The sequence below is a fragment of the Triticum urartu genome, chromosome 2A (assembly GCF_056163025.1).
Source record: "Triticum urartu cultivar PI428250 chromosome 2A, HENAU_Tu73, whole genome shotgun sequence".
In the NCBI taxonomy this organism is placed as follows: domain Eukaryota; kingdom Viridiplantae; phylum Streptophyta; class Magnoliopsida; order Poales; family Poaceae; genus Triticum; species Triticum urartu.
In genome coordinates, this window is record NC_141874.1 from 155,409,937 (window position 1) to 155,429,980 (window position 20,044).

The 20,044-nt window shown below is 43.6% G+C and overlaps 1 protein-coding gene across 1 annotated transcript in view; it reads left to right on the top strand.

Moving 5' to 3' along the window:
* The window catches only part of LOC147984354 (uncharacterized), a 66,420-nt gene extending 47,886 nt beyond the window's left edge, over positions 1-18,534 (top strand). The window contains exons 2-6 of the mRNA XM_087541060.1: positions 17,324-17,497; positions 17,588-17,971; positions 18,062-18,214; positions 18,307-18,368; positions 18,459-18,534. Of these exons, the coding sequence (XP_087397186.1) occupies positions 17,324-17,497; positions 17,588-17,971; positions 18,062-18,214; positions 18,307-18,368; positions 18,459-18,534 (849 nt within the window). The remainder of the gene's footprint in view (positions 1-17,323; positions 17,498-17,587; positions 17,972-18,061; positions 18,215-18,306; positions 18,369-18,458) is intronic.
* The last annotated feature ends 1,510 nt before the right edge of the window (positions 18,535-20,044 follow it).

A 20,044-nucleotide genomic window follows, 5' to 3' on the forward strand; every position in this document is an offset into this window, starting at 1 on the left:
TGCTTTACTGCATCACCCTTTCCTCTTCAAGGGAAAACCAACGCAGTGCTCAAGAGGTAGTAGGAGGGCACAGGCAGGGGACTGGGCCGGTGGTCGCTGGCATTTCAAGGAAGATCGTCAACACTGGCTGGCTGGAGGTAGATGAAGGCGATCTGCCCATTCTTTGTACATCAGACGGTGCAGAAAAAAATGGACTGACCTATTTGTTTTCAGTCGACTGTTATTTTCATAGAATCCTGTAGTAATTTAGTGTGCCATGCATGTTGTAGAGCTATCATATGTCTCCCATCATTTATTTCTCACCGACCTGCTATCTGCTACCTTTACACTGTACTATTTGTGCACACACTTCACCCGTACTCACACTATTGTTTTTTTATGCATGGGTATTTCAGACTCTGACGCAGTGTTGATGAATGCAGAAAAGAAAAGACAGAAGTCGCTCCAGTGTAATTCGAAGATAAGCACTAAACATTTGAGCGCTCTAAAGGGTGCAGTCTCAGCAGTTGGAGACGGTAAACATAGCTCTGCAGTTAATGATCTCAATTGCCACACACAACCATCCCAAGTGCTTGCTTTAACTTTGCGTTGTCAAATGTGGTTGCGTGTTGCATATGGTGTCTAGCTTGTATTGCTTCCAATTTGGTTAAATTGCATCTGCTTACTTTACACATTATACCTTTGATAATGACATGCCTTCCTGTTTTGTAGCCCTCGTCTAATAACCATGTTCGTACATCAAACAAATGCTCTTTTGTATCCCTCGTCAATCACTTATGATGAGACAGTCACCCCAGTGGGTTACTGTGAGACGCCATACTCGTTTAAAGAGTGTAGTGTCATCCTCCCCACATGATTCTCAAGAAACAGCAAGGCTAAATGAAGATAGTCAACGTAGCTCTCTAGTTTATGACCGCAATTCCCCCTCACCACCATCATAGGTGCTTGCTCTAACTTCGTAGTGTGATATGTGGTTGCATGTTGCATACGGTGTCTAGCTTGTAATGCTTCTAATTAGGGTAAATTGCATCTACTTAGTTTACACATTATACCTGTGAATATGACACGCCTAACTATTTTTGGTACACACTACACCAATGTGTTAACCTTGTTCTTACATGAAACTACCTCTCTTCTGTATCCTGCATCAACCACTTACGATGAGTCACCTTTATTCGTTGCATATTGCATATTATTTCTAGCCTATTGCCATGTATTGCTTCTAATTTGGTCAAATACATTTGTTAGGGCACCCTTTTAATTTGGCAGAGTGATATTGGTTTCATCTTTCATATGGTTTCTAGCTTGCGTTGATTCTAACAAGTTCAAGCACCTTGTGCTTAGTTTACACTTTATACATCATACATGTCAATATGTCACGCCGTCCTGTTTTTCATACATATTCCATCCTCCTATCATGCGGCTGCCTTACATGAAAGTAGTGTTCGTCAGTCTCATGCATCAATGAGTTCTGAAGAGCAAATTTTATTACTTTTTCTTGTGGGTTTGACTTGACAAGGAAAAATCAAGAAATAGGAAGGAAAAGAGTAAGGAAGGCGATGATGGTGGTCCTCTATAGCAACGTAAACGGAGCATCTGTACCAATTCTCCTTGTACTGATAGTGCATTACAAGGTCCAAGTCTCCGCTCCCCTACTACACCATCCAAGGTGCTTGCTCTAACTTGGCAGTGTGATATCTGGTTGCATGTTGCATATGGTTTCTAGGTTGTATTGCTCCTAATTAGTGTAAACTGCATCTGCTTAGCTTACACATGATACGTGTGAATATGACACGCTTTCCTATTTTTGGTACATACTATATCTGTCTATCACACCATGTTCTTACATGAAACTACTCTTCTTGTGTATCTTGCATTAGTCACTTATGATGGGACACCTTTAAGTTGGTAGTGTGATATTGGTTTGCATCTTGAGTATAATTTCTAGCATGTATTGCTTCTAGTTTGATGAACGCCACCTATGATGAGACAGTTTTAACTTGGCAGAGTGATATTGATTGCACCTTTCATATGGTGTCTAGTTTGCAGTGCTTCTAATTTGTTGAAGTGCCTTCTGATTAGTTACCACATCATAGGTGTGAATATGTCAAGCCGTCCATTTTTTGTACATATTCCATCCTCGTAGCATGACTTTGCCTTTAATCAGAGTAGTGTTCGTCAGTATCATGCATGAATGAGTTCTGAAGAGCGAATTATGTTCCTTTTTCTTGTCGGTTTGACCTCACAATGCAAAATCAATAAAGCTGAAGGAAATTGGCAAGGCATTGGATGATGGTGGTCCTTCCGAACAACTGAAATGGAGTTTCTCTACAGATTCTACTCCGCCATCCTCCCAACAAGATTCGCAAGACAACGCAAGGCTAGACAGTCAACGTAGCTGTGTAGATGATGAGCACATCTCCACTACTCCACCATCACAGGTGCTTGCTCTAACTTGGCACTATTATATGTGGTTGCATGTTGCGTATGATGTCTAGCTTGTAGTATTGCTTCTAACTTTGTTGAATTGCATCTGCTTACTTTACACATAATGCATGTGAATATGACATATGTTCCTGTTTCTAGAACATACTATATCTGATCACACGATGTGCTTACATCAGACTACTATTCTTGTATATCAGCATCAGTCACTTATGATAAGGCACCTTTTAAGTCGCCACTTTGATATTGGTTGTGTCTTGCATACGATTTCCAGCATGTACTGCTTCTAATTTTTTGAAATGCCATACAGTTTGAACTTGGCAGAGTGATATTGGTTGCATCTTTCATATGGTGTCTAGCTTGCAGTGCTTCTAATTTGTTGAAATGCCTTCTGCTTAGTTACCACTTCATACGTGTGAATATGTCACGCCATCCTGTTTTTCATACATATTCCATCCTCGCATCATGTGTTTGCCTTTCATCGGAGTAGTGTTCATCAGTATCATGCATGAATGAGTTCTGAAGAGCGAATTTTATTCTTTTTTCTTATCAGTTTGACTTCACAATGCAAAATCATTACAGCCGAAGGAGATTAGTCCGGCAGTGGATGATGGTGGTCCTTCGGAGCAACTCAAACATGGGGTCTCTATAGATTCTACTCCGCCATCCTCCCAATAAGATTCGCAAGACAACACAAGGATGGATAGTCAACGTAGGTGTGTAGATGATGAGCACATCTCCCCTACTCCACCATCATAGGTGCTTTCTCTAACTTGGCACTATTATATGTGGTTGCATGTTGTGTATGATGTCTAGCTTGTATTGCTTCTAACTTTGTTGAATTGCATCTACTTACTTTACACATAATGCATGTGAATTTGACACGTGTTCCTGTTTCTAGAACATACGTGTACATGATGAGCACATCTCCCCTACTCCACCATCACAGGTGCTTGCTCTAACTTGGAACTGTTATATGTGGTTGCATTTTCCGTGTGATGTCTAGTTTGTATTGCTTCTGATTATGTTGAATTGCATCTGCGTAGCTTACAACTTATACCTGCAACGATCACTTACCCATAAGACACATTTAACTTGGGACTGTGATGTAGGTTGCATCTTGCATTGTCTTCTAGCTTGTACTGCTTCTAATTTCTTGAAATGGCACTTACGACGAGACACTTTTTACCTGATAGAGTGATATTGGTTGCATGTTCATATGGTGCCTAGCTTTCATTTCTTCTAATTTTGTTGAAATGCCTTCCGCTTACTATTTTTCATACATATTCCATCCTCCTATCGTACGTGTGAATATTGAACGCTGTCTTTTTTTGTATATATTCCATCCTCCTATCATGCGCTTGCCTTACATCAAAGTAGTGTTCGTTAGTATCATGCATCAACCAGTTATGCAGAGCTAATTTTATTCATTTTCTTGTGGTTTTGACTTCATAAGGCAATATCAGAAAATAGGAAGGAAAAGAGTAAGTTAGGGGATGTTGGTGGTCCTCCGCACCGATGCAAACAGAGACTCTCTAGATTTGCCACTGCTACTGCTAATGAAGTTGAAGTCCCAAGTCTACAAGATGAGTTCATCTCCCGTACTCCACCATTGCAGGTGCTTGCTCTAAGTTGACAGTGTGATAATCGGTTTCATGTTGCATATGTTGTCTAGCCTGTATTTCTTGTATTTTGATTAAATTGCACCTGCTGAGTTTATACGTTATACATGTGCATATGACATGGCGTTCTGTGTCTAGAATACACTACATCTATCTATCATACCATGTTCTTACATCAAAGTACTGCTGTTGTGTATCCCGCATTAGTCACTCATGATTGGATGCTTTTAACATGGCAGTTTGATAGTGGTTGCATCTTGCATTGATTTCTACGTTGTACTGCTTCTAATTTTTCAAATTGCCACTTATGACAAGACACTTTTAACTTGGCAGAGTAATATTGGTTGCATCTTTCATATGGCGTCTAGCTTGCATTACTTCTATTTTCTTGAAAATCCTTTTGCTTAGTTTACACATCGTAGCTGTGAATATGTCATGCCGTCCTATTTTTCTTACATATTCCATCCTCATACGGTTGTCTTACATCAAAGTATTGCTTATATGTATCATGCATCAATGAGTTCGAAAGAGCGATTTTATTCTTTTGTGTTGTGGATACGGCTTGACATGGAAAAGTCAAAAAAGAGCAAGGAAAATAATATAGTAGGGAGTGGTGTTACTCGCCGGGAGAAACGGAAAAGGATTTGTCATCCAGATTCTGCTGGTACTTATAGTGCAGTAGAAGGTCCAAGTCCACCAGCTAAATCTACAAACATAGTATCACCTGCTCCACCAGCTGCAACATCCACTTCAACTGTACTAGCATCTCAATGAGTTACTCGTTCGTTTGCTCCGGAACTGGCCAGTTCCCAAGCTGCCTTCATATCTAACACTACTTCCGAAGCACTACTGACACAAACAGGACTTGGTAAGATCAGATGAACCTCATGAGCATCAACACCAAGACGGTACCTGATCGAGTCAAGTTGCAGTTGCATGCTCCTTTATATGTACTCTCACAGTTTGATGTACACTAACACTTTCCATATTTGTTGCTGAACTAGCACCACGGCGCAAGCGGAAATAGACATTAGGGATAATGCTTGAAAGATTAACAAAATCTAAAGGAGGAAGAATGGAGATCAATTTTGAGGAAGGTTTAAAAAGGCCACGTGATGCTACAGAGTCAGCCAAGTTAGTATCAGAGGCAGCCGTTGCCGTTAGGTTTCATGCACGTATCCTCCCAATGTGGATCCAGTACATGAATGAGAAAGACAATACCCAGTTTAACACCTTCCTTGACCATTTATCCGTAAGTAATGTTATTCATCGCAATTAGTAATATTGTCTTACTCTGTCCCATACTTTCTAGCTTCCTCCTAATAAGACTCACATTCTTTTTTCAACAGATGAGGTTAAAGTTGGATCCGAAAGATGATGCAACTAAACAAGCATGCACTCATGTTTTTCAGTGTGCTCTGCGATAGTATCAGTGCCACCTTAGAAAATCTCACTTTGTAGGCAGGGTTAACAATGAAATCTCCCAAACATCACCAGTGGAATATATTAAAGATGAAGACTGGATAGCCCTTGTTAAACACTGGTCCGAGCCAAAGTATCAGGTAGGCTATATGTATTTGATCAGACCACATATTGAATGTATGTGCCTTACAAGTGTATCTTCTTCTAGGCTAACTGTTTGAAGAACAAGACCAACCGTTCTAAAGTGAAATTCCAACAGACAACAGGATCTCGTAGCTATATTGCACACTGCGAGGCTCTTGTAAATAGCTGATGCTTCCTTCTTTTTTCTGTGCCATATTATCGTATCTATATTGACTTGTTCCAAATACAGAGGAAAGCCTGTGCGGACCAAAAAGAACCTGAACCGAATGCAGTGCAATCTTCAAGGATTGCCACACCAGCAAGATGAAGGGCATGAGCACACCAGTTCAAGCCGCTGTTGTAAGTCCTTACTCCTCCTTCCTTTGGACTGATTGGTACTGTGATGTGTTCATTTAACTACTTGGTTTGCAGCCAATGTCAGTTACTTTGTTCACTTTTATACACAGTTGTCTTAACGTATCATTTCACCTTACATGGTTTAAAAGAGATGAAGGATATTCTTTTGGTCTTGATCTGTAATTTAGTTGTTATGTTCACGTGCACACACAATGATAAAATAGCATGTTTATTTTATATCTGTTTGCCCATGATATGAATCATGTCATACTATGTTCATCCTACTTTAAACCATGTCTCTTTATCCTTAGATGTCAACGAGTGTGAGGAAATAGACAATACAGTAGGCATGCTACATGGACATATGTTCCGAAAGTGATTTTATTATGTAGTTGGCGCTACAATACATGCTAATGTATTACAGTAGTTCACCAAAATAAGTTATGTATAAACATGTAACCTACTTTGTTTGTTTCTGTCTCATTAGTAACTTATCTGGTAGACTAATCTACAAGTTCAAACTTTCAGGAAGCTATGGAACAAATGATTGAACAGCCACAACCACCTGAAGGTGACGAGGCTACCACAGGCACAATGTCACCTCTTGCTGCAGTGCGTCAGTATCTCTCCACTAGCAGTGCAAAAAGCACCTTCCTGCGTAATTCTGGGTTGGTTGTCAAGGTAACCTCATCGAAGTCGCCTATTGAACAAAATCTTCCTGCTAGACATAGTGATATATATGTGCTCCAGACACAAGTCCAATCCCTAATGGACGTCGTTTTGGAAACAAGAATAGTGGTAGACAAATGTTGTCAAGATATGAATGGTTTTGAAACCAGACTATCAGACATTCGCTTCATTGTTCAAGAGCAATGGAGGAAAAAAGGTGAAGATCGTTCTACTCCATCAGATTCTACAGCCTGAAACATTAGCACTTAGGTCAAATGATCTATGCTTCTATACATCTGATGGTGCTTTTATCTGCAAGGATTGTAAACTTTATGCCAACATGCCTTTTGTTGTATGGTTGGAATTTATTTTGTTGTGATACATCATTTATGATGCTGCCAAAGGCTACAGTAATTACTATGCTATTTTTGTATAGTGTAGGTTTATCTTAGTAATGTATTCGGCCGAAAGCTTCGTAGGAGCCCAACATGCCAACATTCGTCGGGCCCATTCCAATTGGGCTAAAAATGATTATGGGCTGAAATTTGCATGTAGCCCACTAAAAATATCTGGGCCTAAATCAACATAAGCTTCCATATTTTTCTGGTAAGCCTGTGCCCATAGTGGGCCTTTAACAGGCCTAAACATAATTTGGGCCCTCAGTAACAATAGGCCGTTTACAGGTGTAAATATCTCGAGCCCATAAAAACATGGGCCTTTAATAGACCGAAAATGAGATTGGGCCCTGATTGGGCCAAATAACCCACTGGTCTTAGCAGGCCGAAATGGTGGCCCATTTACGATGCGGATCTTTCACAGGCCGAAATTCGGACGGGTCGTAAATGCGCCGACCTAATACACGGGCCTTTAACAGGCCGGAAGTTCGGTCAGGCTAGATTATCGTCATTTTTATATGGGCCGTTAATGGGCCCGATGTGACGTTGGGCCACATATGCCCCATGGATTTCGTCCGACGTTAACAGGCCGAAAATCACAACAGGCTAAAAGTGGCCCAAATCTATAGTGGGCCTCTAACAGGCCGAATGTCAGACATGGCCGAATATGACCCAAATCCTTCACGGTCGTTTATGGGTCGAAAGTTTCAATGGCCTGTAAATGGGCCCAAATGAAGCAGGACCTTTAACAGGACGGAAATACACCGGGCCGTAATTCGGCCCATATACTTAGCGGATTGTTAATGGGCTAGAAGTAACCATGGGCCGCGATGATGACAAGTTTAGGACAGGCCGTTGACGGGCCGATTTAACACTAGCCGTACGGTCCTTAACTGAGAATGTTGGGCCTTTAGCTGGGCCGGCCCATTATGGTCTGCAAAATCTTGTACGCCTTTAGCTGGGCCGGCCCATTATGGTCCGCTAAATCTTGCAGGCCTTTAGTTGGGCCGGCCCATTTAAACTTTATGGGCCACTTTTGGGCCCGTCCACGTGTCAATATATCATAGGCCCATCTCGACCGTTGGATGAGTGACACCTATGCCAACGCGGAGCTGACATGTGGTTCCGTCGGCCAATGAGAATTTTACACGTCGAAAATCGGCATTGGTCGTGGCTGTTAGCGGGTTATCGGATCCAAAACCGGACCCGATAGCTTAACGGCGTCCCGTTACAGTGGATGCCACGTGTCAGTCACCCTTAACGAAAGCACTTCTATGATGCGCGATTTATCGTCATGGAAGTGGACACTTCCGTGATGATAATTTTGGTAATGTCACGGAACACTTCTATGACAGCACAGGTATGGCTATCTTCATTTTGTCATAAATTTGTCATGGATGTACATGCATGACAGAAAATGTGACCTACTATAACAAACATGTATCATCACGGAAGTGTATTTTTTTGTAGTGTCACACATCATCGGAGAGGCTATGGTGTTGATGTAGAAGCCCTCCGTGATCGAATCCCCCTCCGGCAGATCGCCGGAAAAGGTCCCCAGATGGGATCTCACGGGTACAGAAGGTTGCGGCGGTGGAAAAGTGGTTTCGTGGCTCCCCTGGGTGTTTTTAGGGTATAAGAGTATATATAGGCAAAGGAAGTAGGTTGGTGGAGCTACGAGGGGCCCACGAGGGTGGGGGGCGCGCCGCCCTACCTCGTGTCCGCCTCGTTGCTTCCTTGACATCCACTCCAAGTCTCCTAGATTGCGTTTGTTCCAAAAAAGATTCTCACGAAGGTTTCATTCCGTTTGGATTCCGTTTGATATTCCTTTTCTGCGAAACACTGAAATAGGCAAAAAAAACAGCAACTGGCACTGGGCCTCCGGTTAAATAGGTTAGTCCCAAAAATAATATAAAAGTGCATATTAAAGCCCATTAAACATCCAAAACAGATAATATAATAGCATGGAACAATAAAAAATTACAGATATGTTGGAGATGTATCACATAGCTGTAGTAGGTGACTATAACTTGCAAGATCGGATCTAAAACATGGATATAATGATGAATTCATAAACGGTTCAAATCTGAAATCATGGCACCGGGGCCCAAAGTGACAAGCATTAAGCATGGAAAAGTCATAGCAACATCAATCTAAGAACATGGTGGATACTAGGGATCAAGCCCTAACAAAACAAGCTCGATTACATGATGAATCTCATCCAACTCCTCACCGACCAGCGAGCCTACGAAGGAATTACTCACTCCCGGTGGGGAGCATCATGGAACTGGCGATGGAGATAGGTTGGTGATGACGAAGATCGCATATCCCCCTCTCCGGAGCCCCAATCGACTCCAGATCTACCCTCCCGAGGAAGAATAGGGCTTGGTGGTGGCTCCATCTCATGGATCGCGATAATTCTTTCTCCTTTATTTTTTATGAAATAATGTGAATTTATAGTATCAGGGGGGTCATCAGCGGGGCGACCAGGTGGGTACAACCCACCTAGGCGTGCCAGGAGAGGGGGCACGCCCTAGTGGGTTGTGCCCACCCAGGTGCCCCTCTCTGGCAGTTCTTGGCTCCCAAAATTCTCTTTATTGATATAAAAAATCCTCAAAAAGTTTCATTCCATTCCGAGAACTTCTATTTCTGCACAAAAACAACACCATGGTAGTTTTGCTGAAAACAGCGTCAGTCTGGGGTTAGTTTCATTCAAATCATGCAAATTAGAGTCCAAAACAAGAGGACAAGCGTGAGAAAAAATGGATACGTTGGAGACGTATCAACTCCCCCAAGCTTAAACCTTTGCTTGTCCTCAAGCAATTCAGTTGATAAACTGAAAGTGAGAAAGAAAAACTTTTATGAACTCTTTTGCTCTTGTTTGCATAAATAAGCTTAAACAACACCCAGGTTTTCAGCCAGCATTATAACTAACCATGTCGACAATAACTCTTAAAGATTATAATGATTCATATCAATGACATAATCAGCTAGCGAGCAATAATAAGATATCTCAAACAGCAACTCGTTGTCAAAACAACCATGATATAATATGACAATAATGGTATCTCGCTAGCCCTTTCTGAGACCGCAAAACATAAATGCAGAGCACCTCCAAAGTTCAAGCAGCGACTAAACATTGTAATTCATGGTAGAAAAGATCCAGTCATGATGCAACCAATCATTAGCTACACACAATTCATAAATCATGACCGCTATGCTCTACTCAGTTTCTGGCGCTTGTTTATAGAAGGTGATGACACAACATAAAAGTAAATAGAAAGTCTGTTTGCAGAGGGAAGCAGTGATTTGCAGAGGTGCCAGAGCTCAATTTTTAAAACTGAGATAAATTAAATTTTGAGACATGCACCCTTCTCATTCACTTCACGACCATTAGTTATCAACATCTTCCATGCTAAGCACGCCAATGGCGGTTCCCAAGCGATAAAAGTAAAGGTTTACTCCCCCTCCACCAATAATCACGTTCCACGGCTTGTCCGAAACAACGGGTGCCATCCAAACTGACAACAGTCCTGGGGGAGTTTTGTTTAATTATTTGCATTTTTTTAGTTCGGGATTGGGAATCCCTATTACCTCCCATTTCCTCGTGCAATGACGAGTGAATAAACAGTCGACCTGAGGATAACATGCTTAGCAAAGAAGATATCGATCACCTCCTGTCGTTCCATGAACGATCCAGGCACACAAAACGGATAATTTTTAGAAGTTTTTAGAGGTGGCACATGCAAATTTACTTAGGATGGCAGGGTAATACCGCATATAGGTAGGTATGGTGGACTCATCTGCAATAACTTTGGCTTCAAGGTTTTTGATGTACAAGCAGAATCCCCACTTAGTACAGGCGAAGGCTAGCAATTTTAAGATTGGGAAGCGGCCAGCTAGAGAGCAACAACGATCATGACTAGGCATTATGCATAAGTAACATTGGACACTAGTATGAGTAGGATATGAAAACCATGAACATAAACATTATAGAGGCTATGTTGGTTTTGATTCAACTACATGCATGAACATGTACCAAGTCAAGCCACTCAAACATTCAGAGAGGATACCATATCATCATACTACATCACAATCATTTTAATGCTATGTTGATATCCAAGATAAATCATTATCCACTCCCAGCTACTTATGCATGGCATGAGAAACTATAATCTCTAATTTCCATTGCAAACATGTTTAATCATAACGGGTTGAATCATGGGCACTGGGTTAAACATATTTACACAGACAAGACAAGTCTAGTTCATACCAGTTTCTCCTTGCCATGGCCAGCTCATCGAATATTGTCATTATTGCCTTTCACTTGCATGACCGAATGATATGAAAATAATAATAGAAAGTAAATTACTACAACTAATTTTTTTGGTTTTTTCTAAAGTTGTTCAAACACACAAGAAGAAAGCAAGAAAATAAATCTAAGCATGGATGATACAATGAAAAAGTGTGAACACAGAAAAATGAAATGATATGTGAACATGAATATAATGTCGGTGAGAACATGTACTCCCCCAAGCTTAGGCTTTTGACCTAACTTGGTAGTGAATCAGTAGCCTGGAGGGTAGTATGGATCCTAAAGAGCAGGCATCCACTCACCCCACTACTGAGGAGCGGGCATCCACTGATCCCACTGTGGAGGTGCCTCTGCAGCAGTGTGAGCGTTCCAGTAGGCGAGGATGTCTGCAGGTATAATCCGGTATCCGCCCTTGGCGATAGGATCAAACAAAGCAGGTGCAAGCAAGGGGATAACATCACGAGTGTCAATGTTATAGACCAAGTTATAAGGAATGGCAATGTCAGGACGATCATGTGCAAGAAAGTGATGGTGATCCATGGCTGCACGGTCTAGGTAAACTATGGTAAGAGGGAAATCATGAGGGCGTATCTCAACCTCGAAGTGAGCCACCAAGCGAGTAGCATAAATCCCACCATGTATTTTGCCCTGAGATTTATTAAGATGGAGGCGACGAGCCACGATAGCTCCCAAGCTATATGTGTTGTCGCCCTCGATTGCATGACGTAAGACAGCAAGGTCTGGTGAACTAAGTGCACCCACCTTCTCCGTAGCAAGCAAGCATTTGGTAATGAAATATGCAAAGTAACGAACAACAGGAAAATGTAAACCACCGGTAGTGATGGCTGACACTCTCCTCTCATCACCCGCTATCAAAGTGCGACAAAAATCCTCAAACTCAGCTGGCCTGGGCTCGGCCAAGCTCCCGTCAGAAGGGATCAAGCATATGTCACAAAACTCAGTAAGTGGTATCTGATGATTTTCAGCATATAAATCAAAGCTCACTTCAGGAGGATTATTTCTAGGCAAGAAAGTAAAGCTTTGAACAAACATATTTGTGAGGATTTGGTGCTGGTCACACTCATCTGCGAAGAAGTCGGTGAGACCAGCATTGGTAATGAATTGCATGAACTCCTCATGAATTCCAGCTTCTTACAGGAACGGGATGTGCGGCCATTTGCATGGCCGTACCTCTGCCAACCTCCGAGGGTGGAGATCATTGTCAGAAGACTCCCCAATAACACCCTTGGAGTTCTTCCTTGATCCATATTTCCTGAAGATATTCATGTCCGTGTACAATTTTCTGAAAGTAAAGAATTTGGAGTGACAAAAATTTGTCAACATAACTTTGTAAGATTTTTAGCAACTACCTATAGGGATACATAGAGGCCATAACAAGCATTCAAACAACTTAGAACACTAAGAATTCAACATGCAAGCACATCTACAGCAGCACCAAGAGTAGCTAATTATTCAAAGTATAAACCACTGAAACAAAACTAATTGGACAAATGGTGAAGTCACATACTAAGCAACAAGCTCCCGAAACAGTTTCTGAAATGGAGCTTCGAGCAAAGAGATTGAAATTGGCAGCAAAATGAGCAAGAACACATGAGAGAGAGGGAGAGTGCTTTTTTCTGGAGGTAGGTGACAATCTGGGACGAAGAGATAAGTGAGGGGCCCACATGGGGACCACAACCCCCCAGGGCGCACCATGGGGTGTTGGCGCGCCCAGGTGGGTTGTGCCCACCTGGTGCACCCCCTCTGGTTATTTTTGCACCAAAAAATCTTAATTATTCAGGAAAAATCATATAAAATTTTCAGGGCATTCTGAGAATTTTTTTGGGACATTTTTATTGCATGGTAAATTCAAAAACAGATAAAACATGGCATTTTATTTTATTTAACTAATAAAAACAGAAAACAAAAGGTAGGGACGGAAAGTAGTGCTTACTAAATTCATCAACTTCATACCGTTCAAAAATGATTCAATAATAAGGTTGATCAAGTCTTATTAACAACCACTTTCGGTTAGCATGAAACCGAAGAACTTTCGTAAATCACTAAGTTGCCTCAATGGGGATATGCATTTCCCCAACAAAGCATTTCATATTTCTTTTTGACAGTAGGTAGAGGTATTTGAAAACTACCAATAGTGATTGTCGGAGATTTTTCAATAACATTAATACCATTCACTTGGAATTGTTTCTTCGGAAAGTGCACTATATGCTCATTACCATTGATATGAAAAGTGACATTGCTTTTATTTCAATCAATAACAACCCCTGCAGTATTCAAGAAGGGTCTACCAAGGATAATCAACATGTTGTCGTCCTCGGGCATCTCAAGTATAACAAAGTCAGTCAAAATAGTAACATTGGCAACAACAACGGGCACATCCTGACAGATACCGATAGGTATGGCAGTTGATTTGTCAGTCATTTGCAAAGATATTTAAGTAGGTGTGAGTTTATTTAAGTCAAATCTTTTATATAAAGAGAAAGGCATAACACTAACACCAGCTCCTAAATCACATAAAGCAGTTTTCACATAATTATTTTTGATAGAGCAAGATATAGTTGGTATTCCCGGATCTCCATGTTTTTTAGGTACTCCTTTAAAAGTATAATTAACTAGCATAGTGGAGATTTCAGCTTTCGGTATTTTTCTCTTATTTGTGATGATGTCTTTCATATACTTTGCATAAGGAGGCATTTTCAAGATATCAGTTTAGCGAGTACGCAAAAAGACTGGCCTCAGCATTTCAGCAAAGCATTCAAATTCTTCATCATCATTCTTTTTAGTTGACTTTGGTGGAAAAGGCATGGGTTTTTGAACCGATGGTTCTCTTTCTTTACCGTGTTTCCTAGCCACAAAGTCTCTTTTGTCATATCTAGTATGTTTAGATTGTGGGTTATCAAGATCAACATGTGGTTCTATCTCAACATCATTATCTGGTTCTTTATCATTTATTGGTTGAGAGTCTTCATGATCCTCATCATTATATTTTTCATTATTACTAGGTGAGTGTTCATTACCAGATTGGGTTTCATCATCAGAGATAGAAGTTTCATTTTCATTGTCAGGAGGTTTTTCTATTTCAGGTTCACTAGAATACTATTGGAATTTGCATATTTGCCGTCCGCTGGCGGACGGCAAAGAAGGTCTTTTCCGTCAGCTTAAGGAAAACGGACGGTAAAGAACTGGCAGACGGCAAAGAAGGTCTTTGCCATCAGCCTGTTCTTTGTCGTCCGCTGGCTGACGGCAAAGAGAGAGCTGGTCCCACTAAACGAGTTAATTGAGGAAAACTTAACGGCCCCCCTGTTTGCCGTCTTCTAGCAGACGACAAAGAGGAAACAAAGCGTACGACAAAGGGTGGGCGGACGGCAAAGATTCTTCCTAACTAACGGCCAAGCCCCACCCCGTCCCTTCTCTCTGTTTCTCTCCCTCTCTCCTCCCCGCCGCCCGCCGCCGCCGCCGCCCCCGCCGCCACCCCCACTACCCGCTGCCGCCCCCGCCACCCGCTGCCGCTTGCCCCGTCGACCCACCACCCCGCCGCCCCCACACGCCGACGCCTCGTCGCCCCACCACCCCGCCGCCCTACCACGTCGCCGCCCGACCGCCCCACTGCCCCGGCGCCCCCACCACCCCGCCCCCCTCCACCCGCCCACCACCCGGCGCCACCGTCGCCTCCGACGCCACCGTGACCCCATCGCCCCCGCCTCCCTATCGGCTCGGCGTCGCCGCTCACCGCCCCGGCGCCACTGTCGCCCCCGTCACTGCCGCTCGATCCGGTGAGTTATTTTTTCTGTTTTTTCTTTTTGTTGTTGTTAGATTCAGTTTAGTTTTAGTGTTATATTTAGTGTTAGATTCAGTTTAGTTTTAGTGCTAGAATATGTAGAAGGGGAAGAAGAAGAAGAAGAAGAACAAGAGGGGAGAAGGGAGGAAGAGGAGGAGGGAGAAGAAAAAGAAAAGAAGAGGAAACCCTAAACCCTAGTTTTAGTTATAGTTTTACTTTAGTTTTAGTTTCAGTTTAGTTTTAGTTTTTATTTTTAGTTTAGTTTATTTTAGATTAGTTTTAGTTTTAAGAAGAGGGGAGGAGGAAGGAAGAGGAGGAGGGAGAAGAAGAAAGAAAAGAAGAAAGAAAAGAAGAAGAAGAAGAAGAAGAAGAAGAGGAGGAGGAGGAGGAGGAGGAAGAGGAGAAGAGGAGGAGGAGGGAGGAGGAAGAGGAGGAGGAGAAGAAGAGAAGAAGAAAAGGCTGTCACGTGCCCCGATCGCGACCCACACCCCGACCCCGACACCCCGACACGGCACCTCGACCCCGACACGCCACCCCGACACCCCGACCCCGACCATCGACACCCTGACACCACACCCCGACCCAGACACCCTGACCCCCGACACCCTGACCCCGAAACAGCACCCTGACCCCGACACGGCACCCCGACGCCCGACACCCTGACACCCCGACCCCGACCCCCTGACACCCCGACCCCGACCCCCGACCCCTTGACACCCCGACCCCGATCCCCGACACCCTGACACCACACCCCGACCCCGACACCCCGACACCCCGACCCTCGACACACAGGCCCCGAAACAGCACCCCGACCCTGAGACGGCACCCCGACCCCAACACGCCACCCTGACACCATATATATTTTTTGATTTTGTTATGAAAAACATCATATATTATTATTCATGTCGGTATTTTTTTATGTTGTATTAATTTCGTTTACTCTTTGTCATGGCAGGTGTTGAAAGATGATGGGCGCTGGTCCGGAGCGCTCCGAGGCCCCTTCTTCGTCGGCGTGTGGTGGGAGGTCTTCCATTCCACCCGCACAAATCCGACGAGCGTTGCTGGACAGTATGGCGACACCGTCGGGCCCTTCTTCGTCAACCGCGGTGCCCAGTAGGGGACGAGGAAAGGGAGGGAAGAAGAGAGGAGCTGGAGCACGTGGTCCCAGGAGAGGAGGTAGGGTGACTGCTAGGGTGCCTTCCTCGCCGCCACCCCCAGCTGTTTCACCCGAGCACGTGACTGCTAGGGTGGACTCATCCGAGAAGGAGGCTACACGGACTCCGGTCCACGAGCCTTCGGCCCATGATAGGTGGGCCCATGAGACCCCGGACGAGCACACGTCTAGATGGGGTACCTGGCCGGATCAGCCTGAGGGGCCGAGTGGCCATGCTGATGATGGCAGGGAGCCGACTGATATTGAGGAGGAGGGGGCACCGTCTACCAGCGTGGTTGTACACGGCTCCCGTCCATGCCGGCGACCTGCGAGCGGAGGTGGTTGATTTTCCCTGATGGGGAGAGGTAAGTGCATTTAATATTTTTGTACCTTCTGCATTCACGTTTCTTCAAATATCTAATGTGTTGGCCTTGTCATGCTGCAGGGGTTGGGACCACCATGAGAAGGTCCGCCGGCCCAACTCCATCCTTGGAGTGCTTTGCCGGCAAAACTTCTCGGGATTTGTCACGTTGCCTGGTGAGGGACGGCTTCCAGAGCTTGGATTGAGCTAGGAGCACTACTTGGCTGCCCCGGCCTCGCCGAGTGAGATTATCGATGGTGTCCTGTGCAACACGAGGGCAGACATGGTGATCAGAAATTCTGAGTAATTTCTCCTTTACACAATTAAAAATCTTCAACTAGCTAGTTATTAATTGTACTAATCAATATTGTCTCATTTGATTGCAGACATTCTACAGGTGTGAGGAGGGATACGAGGAGGAGGCGGAAAATGTTATCGAGAACGTCTGCAAGCGCCTACTACAGAACTTCCGGCACGAGGCTCGGGTGCAGGCTGTTTGAGACTACTACGCCTTGCGTGGTATCAAGAAGCCCAAGCCGGCGTGCCACGAGAAGTTCCTGAGTAAGGAGCAATACATGAAGGTAATTCTTAAGGCCTTGTACTTACTTCCTTCATTTATTAATTCATAGCTGTAGTGCTCAAGTTTCTATTTGCTAACTTAGGCGCCTCGGAGATGGTGTGTGGATCGGATGGATTGTTGGGAGGTGTTGGTCAATGAGTGGTGCTCAAAAGAATGGCTAGCCGTCCACAACGCGGCCAAGGACAAACGTGCCCAAATGGAAGGTGTGCCACACCATCAAGGCAGCTCCAACTTATATCAGTTCGGGCGGAACTGGGTATGTGGTTTGCTTCATGATTCATGCAATTCATTCATCATGCTAGCTTGAGCCCTTTAATTACTAATTTACGTTGTTTCTCTCTTTTAGGCACGCTACAATAAGGCAGATAAGCTGCCAGAGGTGTACGACCTCTATGCCATGGCCCATACTGCCTCTTACAAGAAAGTCAAGGCATTCTCTCCGTCTGACCTCGATGATGCAAACAACTTCACCAACATCTCCTCCCATGACAAGCTCGTGAAATATAGAGATGAAGGGAAGGCGAGGAAAGGGGAGGACTTTAACCCGAGCCAGGGTCCCATTGATCCAGAGCTGGTGATGATAGCTGGTGGCGGGAGGCCCCATGGCTCGATAGCCATTGGAGATGGACTTATCCCTTGTCCTAGCACTCTCCTGGAGATCAAGGCATGCCAGTCGAGATCCGCTGCTGAGATAAGGCCTCATGAATGGCCAGTCCAACTCGCCTTCAAGGTTAGTTATACGTACTCAGCTATCTTTCTACATTACATTGTGTGCGCTTCCATCAATGATTACAAATGCTAACGAGGAGTGGTGTTGCAGGTTCCTATACAGAGTGAGAGAGATAGAACGGAGAAACTTCTGTCGGAGGCGGCGGAGAGGCAGCGGGAGTTGAAGGAGTGGACGACAAATATGTTGGAGGAGGAGAGGGCACAGAATGACATGCAGGCAAGGGCAATGTATGAGCTCCTTGTGGTAAGTTTCTTCTGCTAATTAGCCAAAACATTCATGTAGTTTTTGTCTCATTACTAACTAGTATGACTGAGTCGTCAAAACCAAATGTACAGTCTGTGTGCGAGAAGTCCGGTCAGACCACTCCACCGATGCCAGTGATTGCTCCTGGGACGACGATGAGTTTAATTTGAATGGACACTACTTGCTAGTCTGAACATTTGAGTGTCATCATGCTAACGAGACATTAGAAATGATCTTTGGTGCAGCATAATTCCAGACAAGCATCGCACGATCCTTCTCCAGGTACCGGCACGAGCCAGCCCGCTCCCACACCTCCATGATCACGGTAAGTTTCTCTAGTGTTTTTCTTAACAAATGCATAAAGACCTAGACTTAGCTTTATTTCCTCCAAAATGACTTAATAAGCTTGCCGACCTCCAAAACCATCCATTTTACCTAAGTTAGCTCTAAAACTATCTATACTTAGCTTTGTTTCCTCCAAAATGACCAAAGTTAGCTCTAATATGCTTAGTTAACTAGGTTTGCTCAATAATGACATGTACTTAGCTTACTTATGTCAAAAATGGCATAATTAGCTTAGTTAGCTCATAAATGATCCATTTTACCTAAGTTAGTTCTAAAATGATCCATTTTGCCTTAGTTAACTCATAAACGATCCATTTTACCTAAGTTAGTTCTAAAATGATCCATTTTACCTTAGTTATCTCATAAACGATCCATTTTACCTAAGTTAGCTCTAAAATGACCCATTTTACCTTACTTAGCTCATAAATGATCCATTTCACCCATGTTAGCTCTAAAATGACCCATCTTACCTAGGTTAGCTCCGAAATGATCCATCTTACCTAGGTTAGCTCTAAAATGATGCATTTTTACCTAAGTTAGCTCAAAGGTGATCCATTTCACCTAGGTTAGCTCATAAACGATCCATTTCACCTATGTTAGCTCACAAACGATCAATTTCACCTAAATTAGCTCATAAATGTCATATATTCTTCTTCTTCATTTTCTTCATCTTCTTCTTCTTCTTCTTCTAATCTTCTTCTTCTAACTTTCTTATTTCCAATTTTGCAGAATTCATTCGCTTCACGGAAGCTTGCATACATGGAGTGCTTGTTTGGATGGACTATGTTTCTTTAGTATCGATGAACTATGCATGTATGTGTTGATGACACTATTGTAATATGTATGGTTGGATGGATGTATGTGGAACTTGCTATGTATGGTTGATGGAACTATACATTTATGATGAAATTATATGTGTTGGATATCTCATATGTTTGCTATGAACTTGCCATGTGAAAAATATATGTATCATCTATTTGTTGTGAAAATGGTTGAGTATAAGAAAAATACAGAAAAAAGAGGCAATGCAGGCTCTTTGCCGTCTGCCACCGACGGTAACGGGCTCTTTGCCGTCTGCCACAGACGGCAAAGAAGCCACGTGGAAACCACCTGTGTTTTCTGGCAGCTGACCATTTGGTCAATTTGCCTACAGTGGCAGATGACAAAGGCCCGATGCTCTTTGCCGTCAGCCACGGACGGCAAAGACTGTCGTTAGCCACCTAACAGACTAACAGCAAGTTTATTGCCGTCTGCTTTCTTTGCCATCCGCCGCTGATGGCAAAGGCTCCTTTGCCGTCCGCGTCAGGAAGCAGACGACAAAGAAGGTCTATGCCGATCCATTCTTTGCCGGCGCCTTTTGCCGTCCGCGGCATACGGCAAAGGACTTTGCCATCCGCCTTCCGCCTTCCATGCCTTTGTCGTCTGCCTTGGCAGACGGCAAAGTAGTTGATTCCTGTGGTGGAAGTGTGCAAAGTCCTATCATTT